Raw genomic sequence first — 10,743 nt, forward strand, 5'->3', positions numbered from 1 at the left:
CATTGGGAGAAGTTTAAGGCTGGACTAGTGGTGGCACAAGAAAAGTTCTAATTCTTCCAAGTGAGCAAGAATTATCCAGGTTAGGGGAGCTGGAACCGAACCTTTTATTTCGTGTTGTTATTTGTATGAAATGTATGAGAATTTGAATGCATGTACTCTGCTATTTCATGTATTTTTGTGTTTTATGTAATTTTCCAAAAATCGCCTGGCGGGTGATGAATCGCCGCCAGGCGACTCATCCTATTTTTGGGTAATTGGGGGTTCTAGAGACGGAACCGCCTGGCGGCACGGGCTTAACCGCTAGGCGACGCATGTTGGTGTACTTAGTTTTCTGGGTTTTATGAAGGGCCTGGCGGTGATGAATACCCGCCAAGCGACACGAGCCACTTTTGGCTCAATTTTGATGTTTCTCAGGTTCTGGGAGGTTTCTGATCGGGGAGAAATCGCGTTCTAATCTTTATGAATGATTAAACATCGTATTTCATTGGAAATTCGTGGAATTGGGGTTTAATGGAGATGAAAATTGCATGAAGGTTATCTTAGGGTTGATGAATTGGGGATTTCGAAAACAACACTAATCTAAATGGAAAATATGAATGAATTCGGGTATGGGAAGTGTTAGAGAATGAATTCTAATCCTAAAAGATGGAATTGTATCTTTAGAGTCATAAATTGGTTGAACTCAAAGTTGTTGTGAATGGGTTGAGGTTTGCAGGTTCAAAGAAGAATGTTGGGGTTCCTTGAACAACAAGAACCACTTGGCGGCACCTTGGTTGCCGCCAGGCGCATACCAGTGATGTGTGGTGCTTTGATTCACGAAAAACGTTGTTTTTCATATCTTTCGTGGAACAGGAACTGCTTGGCACTAGCATAGGCCCGCCAGGCGCCGCCTTCCTCACTTCTGGGCGCTAGGCGCCACCATCGTTTCTAGTTTGTGCAGTTTTCGTAAAACTGCATTTTCTGATTTGTTAACTGTCCGATTTAGGTGAAATTTTGGAAGGTGATTCACAACATGTTGTTCTTCACTTTGAACGGTGGAGATTTGAATTGGATGCCTGATATACGTCACTCATGATTGGTTGTTTGAATTCCCTAATAGTATGATTACTAATGGATGATTAAGTGTGCTCAAGTGCTGGTATGGCCTTGATTGATGAAGGTATATATATATAAATATATAGATGTGTGATTGATGAATATATTTTTGATAGTGCTTGCTGAGACATGTTGAATATATGAACATATATATGTTAGCTCGAATGTATGATGTTATAAGTGTATGAAAAAGGTCACTATTGATGATATCACTATGGCCGAGTGTTGCATGATCATGACAGGTTTTAGGAAAGTATGGGAACATGATAATCATACTTTAAATGTAATGGAATTGCGAGAGCATGCAGAATAAGTATATAGTTTTGATTGTGTCTTATGTGGGGTAGGTGACTTGTAAACATGCAAAGGGTTGGGAAAATGAGAAGGGGAAAATAACGTGTGTTGGAATTGATTTAAGAGGTAAGTATATATGAATTATAAATGAGAGGAATGTATGTTTATACTTGAAAGATGCATATGTGTTGTGATGTTGTAATTTGGAATATATGAATGTGTATGTTGATTTCTGGATGGTTGAGAATTGAATGGTTGAATGCTAGGAAAGGAATTAGTGTATCTAAAACCAGTAGTTGCACATTACTGGTGTAGCGCCTGGCGGTGAAGAGTGGACCGCCAGGCGATAGTAGGAAACATGGATGTCTTGTGAGTTGTGGTGCCAGGTGGTGATGTGGAACCGCCAGGCGGTCTGTATTGCCATTTCGCCTAGCGGTGCTTAAGCTACGCTAGGCGATGGTGTAGTGGCAGGGTGCATTGTGATATGTTTTGCATGACTTGTTGTGTTGGTTCTTGATGAAGGATTATCTTGTTTCCTTTTACAGTTATGAATATGGTGAAGTTGTTTAAGAAAACTTTTTGAAAATTCCCACTGGACATTAAGATAGCATGCTATCTAGATGTGAAGGTTCATTTCTCAAGCTCATGAAAAGAAGAAGAGAGTTAGATTCAAGCTTAAACACACACAACAATAACAACACTAAAGAGCAAAATGAGAGAAGAAACAATAAAAATGGAAAGCATAGAAGATGAAGAATGGAAGAAGCACGCCACTCATAGGGGGGGGATCTAAGCCAACCAAGCCCTAGAGATGAGTGATGGTGCCGCCACTTGCAAGCAAGATAAGGCAAAGGTGAGTTCACTTCTAGGAAGGAGAGCTCACGAAAATTGGTGGTTGAATGCACAAAGTTTATAACAAAAGGATCAACCCTTTTACAAGACAAGGAGCACCCTTTAAATAGGAGTTCATAGGGGTCCTTTAGCAAATACAAAAACATGAAAAAGGATTAACTAGCAAACCCTAAACCTAATGTGAGAGTGAGTCTTGGCCAAGTGAAGGGAGATGATTGGTGGAGGCATTCCCATGAGGATTCTAGGCCAAAAGAGGAAGGAGACCAAGTGACCTTCTAAGGCATAAACCACAAAGGCAAAAGGAGACAAGGTACATGTCTACTTTTGCTTTTGCTTTATGCTTTTTGCTTTCCTCTCTCTTCCACTTCATCCAAGTGCTCCAATCACCAAGTGCCACCTAGCCATGCTCTACTTTTTCTTAATTACCTACAAAACAAGACAAACAAGGATTAGCATGTTGGTTTAAGTTAATCTAATCTTGGTCAAATGTCAACTTTGGATCAAAGTCAACAAGTCAACCAAAATAAATCAACTAGAAACCAACTTAGGGAATTCAAACTAAAGTAATGCAAAACAAAGATAAAGGTGATGGAATAGAAGACTCCCCTCTAGACATGCTTCTAGTGATCCTTCTTGAGGGAGCTTCTAAGGAGGTGGTCATGCCTTCATCATCCTCCCCTTCTTGGAGAGAATTCGACCACGAATTCTTAAACGCTACATCAAAAGGAAAAAGGTCACAAACATTAAATGAGTTACTTATGTTGTAGCTTGGGGGTAAGTCTAACTCTTAAGCATTGTTGTTATTTCTCCTAATGACTTGAAAAGGGCCATCCCCTCTAGGGAGGAGCTTAGACTTCCTTTGAGTAGGGAATCTCTCCTTTCTTAAGTGAAGCCAAACCCAATCTCCCTCTTGGAAGATGACTTCCTTTCTTCCCTTATTACCATCCTCTTGTTGTTTCTTAACTCTTCTCTTAATGGTTTCCTTAACTTGTGAATGCAAGTCTTGGATGTACTTGGCTTTGGCCTCATCATCTTGGCAAGTCCATGCCTCATGAGTGGTAGGGGAAGGAGGTCTAAGGGAGTTAGGGGATTGAACCCATACATAACCTCAAAAGGGGAATGAGAGGTAGTGGAATGCACAACCCTATTGTAGGCAAACTCTATGTGGGGAAGAAGTTCCTCCCACTCTCTAATGTTTTGCACTATCATACATCTTAGCATTTGCCCTAGGGTTCTATTAACCACCTCGGTTTGGTCATCACTTTGGGGATGACAAGTGGTGGAGAAAAGAAGCTTGGTGCCAAGTTTACCCCACAAGGTTCTCCAAAAATGGCTTAGGAACTTGGAGTCCCTATCACTTACAATGGACCTAGGTAGGCCATGTAGTCTTACCACTTCCTTGAAGAAAAGATTTGCAATATAAGTTGCATCATCAATCTTATGGCAAGGAATGAAATGGGCCATCTTAGAGAACCTATCCACCACTACAAAAATGGAATCCCTACCTTTTTTGGTCCTTGGGAGGCCTAAGACAAAATCCATAGAAATGTCAACCCAAGGCTTGGAAGGGATAGGCAAAGGGGTGTAAAGACCATGGGGTTGGACTCTAGACTTGGCTTTCATGCATGCTATGCAACCTTTGCAATGCCTATCTACATGCTTCCTCATGTGAGGCCAATAGAAATGTTCTTTCAAGACTTCCAAAGTCTTGTTTGGCCCAAAATGCCCCATTAATCCTCCCTCATGTGCCTCTCTAATGAGTGAGGCTCTTAAGGAACCTTGGGGAATGCAAAGTCTCTTACCTTTGAAAAGATATTGATTGAGAAGGTAAAAGTCTTTGTAAGCCCCTTGGTGGCACTCACTAAGAATGGGGGAGAAATGAACATCCTTTGGATACAATTCCTTAATATGATCAAAACTAAGAAATTTAGTTTCAAGAATGGAAATGAGGGAATGCCTTCTTGAAAGTGCATCCGCCACAATGTTAGCCTTTCCTTGCTTATGTTTGATCACATATGGGAATTGTTCTAAGAACTCTACCCACCTAGCATGTCTCTTGTTTAACTTGTCTTGGCTTTTCAAAAATTTGAGTGACTCATGGTCACTATGTATCACAAACTCCTTTGAAAGAAGATAGTGTTGCCAAGTTTGCAAAGTTCTCACAAGGGCATAAAGTTCTTTGTCATAGGTGGAGTAGTTGATGTGACTCCCCTTGAGTTTCTCACTAAAATAAGCTATGGGGTGCCCTTCTTGGAGAAGCACGACCCCAATGCCTACATTGGATGCATCACACTCAATTTCAAAAGTTTTGGAGAAGTTAGGGAGGAATAAGAGTGTTGCATTGATCAATTTTTGTTTTAAAGTTTCAAAAGCCTTTTCTTGATCTTTGTCCCACTTATAGGCCACACCTTTCTTGACCAATTCATTGAGAGGGGCGGCTATGGTGCTAAAGTTTGGCACAAACCTCCTATAGAAACTAGCTAACCCATGGAAAGACCTAAGCTCACTTACATTCTTTGGGGGAGGCCAATCCTTGATGGCCATCACTTTTTCTTGGTCCACATGGACCCCATGTTGATTTATTTTGAAACCTAGGAAGATCACATGATCCATCCCAAACACACATTTCTCCATGTTAGCATACAAGGATGCCTTCCTTAAGGTTTCTAACACACTCCTTAAATGATGTAAGTGGTCATCTTGAGACATACTATAAATGAGAATGTCATCAAAGTACACCACAACAAACTTCCCTAAGAACTCTCTAAGAACATGGTGCATGAGTCTCATGAATGTACTAGGTGCATTGGTGATGAGTTCAAATTTTTGCCCTCATTTAATATTTAAATTTGGGGATTTAATTGAATTTTCTGTGCTTAAAGATTGATTTAATTAGGATTTGTGATTATTGGATTTATTGAGTAAGTTTGGTAAAAGTGGCGTAAAAATTGATTTTAGTTGCATAAAATATTATTGGATATTCTAACGTTTGTTAATGCAGCTGGAATTTATTTTTGGTCAATTAATAGTGTGATTTTGAAATATTCAAAGTTACAAAATAAGTCCAAAATCAAGAAATTCTGGAAAAAGAATAAATCAGGAGCTAAATGCACCCCCAGTTTTTATTTGCACACTCCTTCCTCAAGTGGACCACAAAAACCTGTTCTGCACCCCCAGTTTTCACTAAGTTGCACCCCTCCTACCACTTAAACTCCACTCAACCAGATCATGCCATGTGGCAATCCTCACCTTTTAAAATTAGCCAACCATAAGCCGCCACGTGTCATAATCCTACCCTCACCAAAGTAACCAATCAGATCTTGCCACGTCATCATCTCCTCCATCTCACACATGAAACCCTAACCCTAGTTTCCCTTCCACCCTCCACACAGCCGCCGCCGCCAATCTCGCCGGCCACCGCACCTGCAGCGACGCGCATCTCCATCACCACCGCAACCATCTTCTTCCTAACGCAGCCGCCGCCGCTACTGTTCCGCCATCTCCTTCTCGCGCAGAACAGCACCGCAACATCACCATTCACGTTCTCTGAACCTTGTTCCGCCATCGTTCAATCACCACCGCGCCGTGAATGAGAAGCAGCAGCAGCGACGAGCAAACCTCCGTCGAACCATCTCCATCTTCAGCCGCATCCAACCTCTGCAGCGCGCCTCCGCAACACCATCACAGATCTTCGCGCGAACCAGCGCCGCCACTGCACCGCGAAGCGCCACCATCTTCTTCTCGCGTCTTCTCCGTTCACGCTGCACAATCACCACCTGCGAGCCAGATTTGAACCACCATCTTCGTTCACGGTGCGACAGCAACAACCAGAACAACAACACCTTCATCTTCACAGATCTGCGCTTGCGAGAATCACCGTGAGCCACCTTTCGTTTGAAACGCCGCGCACCAGCAGACACGAACCTGCAGCACCTCTTCCGGCCACCACCACGCCTCCGCATCAGCAGTTCACCACCAGTTCTGCGCAGCCACCACGCCGTCAGCCGCGCCGTCACGAGGGAGGGAGAGGAGAGTGTGAAAGTGAAACCCTAATTCTGGAAAGTGTACTCTGCGCCACGTGTCAGCGTCTGATAGGCAGTCAACTAGTCAAACTCTGGTCAAACTGGTCAAACTCTGGGCAATTTTGTAAAAATGCTTAAATAAGAGGGGCAGAATTAGAAATTGGACAGAAATTAAGTTGCTAATTAATTAAATAAAAATAAAAGATTTTAGCAACTGACAGATAAAGCCCAAAGTCCAGTGGAAGCCTATATAAAGAGACTTAAGGGAGCAGAGGGGGACTGACGACTTACAATTTACAGCTTACAGCTTAGACACTTAGAACTCTCTGGTTTTGGCAGATACCGTCTCCACCACATCTCTCATTCTTTCTTTTATTTTCTTTTCATCATATTATCATGTATTCCATCAAAGCCATGGAGGGCTAAGCTTTAAGGGTTGATTCCACTGTAATTTCTTAAATGGATTCTGAGGTTAGATGAATTTATATGTTTTGTTATTTTGATTATTGTTGTGGTTTTTGTTTATCTATGTCTTTTGCTTCTTAATCGAATAGAAAATAATGATTTTAAATCTACATGCATGCTAATCAAATGAGTTAAAAGGTTTTTAAATTAAATTGAGACTTTACTTTGATTTTGTTTAGAAACTTTCATTTGATTAAATAAGTTTTTGCCAATAATTGAGACTTTAATTTGATTAGAGGTAATTACTTTAACTAAAATTAGTCAAGACTTTACTTTGATTAATTAAGTTTTCTATTTGGTAAAGAAACAAAGGAATAGACATGATTAGGCATAGTAAAATTAATTGAGACTGTACTTTGATTAAATTTACTATGGACAATCTAACAATTCTCACTTTTAATTGAGACTGTACTTTGATTAAAAGTGAGGATGCCAACAAATGAATTGAGTCTTTACATTGATTTATTTGTAAATCAACAACAATAATTAATTTAACAATAATCTCTAGATAACCAATGAAGAATCTGATTTAGAAAAAGCAGTGGAATTGACCTATTTACTATTACTGTGTTTACAATCTTCTGTGTCATTTTCTTTGCATATCAAAACCCCATATTTTTATAGTTGCTAGTTTTAAATTGCATTTTTGAGAATCAAATATTTGAGATCAATTCCGTATTCGTTGTGAGACGACTCAGGGTTATCTTAACCCTAACTATTTTCTTCACTACAAACTGGCAATACTGAAGTTGCTAAAGTAGTGGTAATTTGATCGCCTAACGACAGCGATATCAAATTTGGCGCCGTTGCCGGGGAGTACGGTTAGTATTTCTTTTATTTTGATTCTGTTTTTATTTATTTATTTATTTTATTTTATTTTATTTTATTTTTTATTTATTTTATTTTTATTTTACGCATATACGTTTGATATAGTTTGTTATTTTGTAGTATCTAGTTTTCTGTTAATATACTCCAAGTAAAGTTCTATTTTTGTTTTGATTAAGAATTTCTTTTAAGAAATTTTTGAGACTAGTTTGGAAAACTCTGTCTAGGAAAGACTTGGTATTTAAGTTGTCCATTGTGACGCACCTCTCTTTCCTGGGAGTAGACCCAACGACATCTTAACTCATTTCTTTCTTGAAATCTTTCTCCAAAACAAGAATAGGAAGAAAAAAAAAACACACAGGGAAACACTTTCAGGTGGACTTGCATAGTGCATGACTCGGGCCAATCCGGGTCAATTTTATCAACTTGATTCAGAACTTGAAAGGAACTTGCGTAAATCACGTAGGAGACTTGATCTCAGGTGTTCTACTGAAGGAGCACCATCATCATCAGAACCTACCACTGAAAGTGTACCACTAGAATCACCTCCGGTGATTAACATATCTTCTGATCCATCACCTGAACCAGAAATTCAAGAAGATAGAATGGAAGAAAGAACAATCAGAGAGTTGGCTTCACCGGATGCAGCAATTACACAAAACATGTGCATCCAATATCCAGATGGAGAATGTGAGCTTAAGTCTGGGTTAATCCATCTTTTACCCAAATTCCATGGATTAGCAGGAGAAGACCCGTACCATCATTTGAAGGAATTTCATGTTGTTTGTTCATCCATGAGACCTACAACAGTGACAGAGGAACATATCAAGCTTAAGGCTTTTCCATTCTCATTGCAAGATGCCGCTAAGAATTGGTTATACTGCCTTCTGCCAGGATCCATCAATACTTGGGAGACTCTGAAAAGATTATTTTTGGAAAAGTTTTTTCCAGCATCTAGAGTTGCTGCTATTCGCAAAGATATTTATGGGATAAGGCAACAAGAAAGAGAAAGTCTTCACGAGTATTGGGAAAGATTCAAAAAGTTATGTGCTTCTTGTCCTCATCACCAAATAAACGAGCATCTCCTCATTCAATACTTTTATGAGGGATTGAGTATCATGGATAGACAAATGATAGATGCTGCAAGTGGAGGGTCATTGGTGGACAAAACGCCAACAAATGCAAGACAATTGATTGAAACTATGGCATCGAACCATCAACAATTTTCCACAAGGAGTAATTCTATAACTCTATTGAAGGGAACCCATGGAGTAGAAGCTTCATATGTTGCAGATCACAAGAAATTAGAAGGGAAGTTGGATGACTTAGCGGCAATGGTAAGGACCTTGACAGACTTACAGAAAAAGCCTATCCCTTCTACTTTATGTGGAATTTGTGCTTCTACTAATCATCCTACAGAGGCTTGTTCTATGTTAAAAGAGACAGGGACGTTAGACAATGAACAACCTCAGGCATATGCTGCAAACATCTATGGCAATAATAGACCACCTCGGCAGCAATACAACCATGATTTGTCCTCCAACAAGTACAACCCAGATTGGAAGGAATATCCTAGCCAGAAATGGGGAAATCAACAGCCTCAACACCAACAAGTCTATGTTCCACCTCAACAGAGGCAACAACCACAACCAGCTGCAACCTCTGGTGATTCAAACATGGAGGCAATGATGAAAATGATGGCTGATATGATGAAGGGACAAATCAATGAGTTGAAACAGACGATGGAAGCAACCAATCAAAACTTGCAGAACCAGATTGGACAAATGGCAAATGAGTTAAATCAGATGAAGTCTCAACAAGGCTCGAGCAATTTGCCTGCACAAACTGTAATCAACCCGAGAAATGTAAGTGCTATTACTTTAAGATCGGGTAAGCAAATACAAGGTCTTGGGGATGCCCAAGAAGATGAAGATAAGGACAATGAAGTTGTACCTAATGATGAAAGAGGAAGATCAGATGAAGCAACACAAGCAACATCTGAAATACCTGCACCCAGTGATAACTCCAGGTTGGTATCCCCTAATACTTCCTCTGAAAATCCTTCTCCTTATTCTCCTCCTCCTCCCTATCCAAACCGTTTGAAACCAAAAACTAAAAAGATGGAGGAGTTAGACAAAGAAATCCTGAATACTTTCAAGAAAGTGGAGATAAACATTCCTTTGTTGGATGCTGTGAGACAAATTCCTAAATACGCCAAGTTTCTCAAAGAATTATGTACACATAAAAGGCGTATTATGGACAAAGAGGTAGTGAACATGGGAAGAAATGTCTCTAGCTTAATTAAGAAGCCTGCAGTCAGAATGCCGCAAAAGTGTAAGGATCCAGGTATGTTTTCTGTTCCCTGCATTATAGGAAGTACTAAGTTTGACAATGCTATGTTAGATTTAGGAGCTTCCATTAATGTAATGCCTTTATCTGTTTTTACTTCACTTCATCTTGGACCTCTTAAGTCTACTGGTGTGGTCATTCAATTGGCCAACCGTAGCACAGTTAACCCTGCAGGTGTGCTAGAAGATGTGCTTGTCCGTGTGGACAAGTTAATTTTTCCTGCAGATTTCTACATCTTGGATATGAAGGACGATGAAGGAATGAGTTCAACCACAATTATCTTGGGAAGACCATTCATGATGACAGCACGTACCAAGATAGACGTGCATGCAGGATCCTTGACTATGGAGATAGGAGATGAGAAGGTGCAGTTTAACGTGCTAGAAGCCATGAAGCACCCAATTGAAGACCATTCTTTGTTTTGCATTGATTTATTGAGTAATGTAGTGAACAATTATGCTTTTGGACTTTTGGACGTTTTATCTGGTTTTTCTTCTTCTTTGGATTTTTCTTTTTCGAATATTTCGGGCTCAATTTTAGACGAAAGAGAAAATTGTAAAACAGGTGATGTTGAGGACGCGGTGTCACTATTTGATACCTCTGTGGCGTCCAAGTGTGATGCTGAGGTGGCTGAAATTACCTTAGGAAGTAAAATGTTGCCATCTGTGGAACAGCCACCCACTTTGGAGTTGAAACCTTTACCATCTCATTTGAAATATGTTTATCTTGAGAGGGATGGGAAACTCCCTGTTATTATATCTGCCTTGCTTACTGACGAGCAGGAACAAAAGCTATTGCAGGTTATCAAAGATCACAAGCGAGCAATAGGATGGACTTTGGC

General features: G+C 40.1%; 1 protein-coding gene across 1 annotated transcript; it reads left to right on the plus strand.

Moving 5' to 3' along the window:
- Nucleotides 1–8,215: 8,215 nt before the first annotated feature.
- On the plus strand, nucleotides 8,216–10,414 carry LOC114163039 (the record flags this gene model as incomplete). The annotated part of the gene is made up of 2 exons (XM_028047086.1): nucleotides 8,216–9,443; nucleotides 9,486–10,414. Coding segments are annotated over exons 1-2 (2,157 nt in total), but the record flags the coding sequence as incomplete, so codon positions are not given.
- Nucleotides 10,415–10,743: the final 329 nt, after the last annotated feature.

The sequence above is a fragment of the Vigna unguiculata genome, chromosome 9 (genome assembly GCF_004118075.2).
Source record: "Vigna unguiculata cultivar IT97K-499-35 chromosome 9, ASM411807v1, whole genome shotgun sequence".
NCBI lineage: Eukaryota > Viridiplantae > Streptophyta > Magnoliopsida > Fabales > Fabaceae > Vigna > Vigna unguiculata.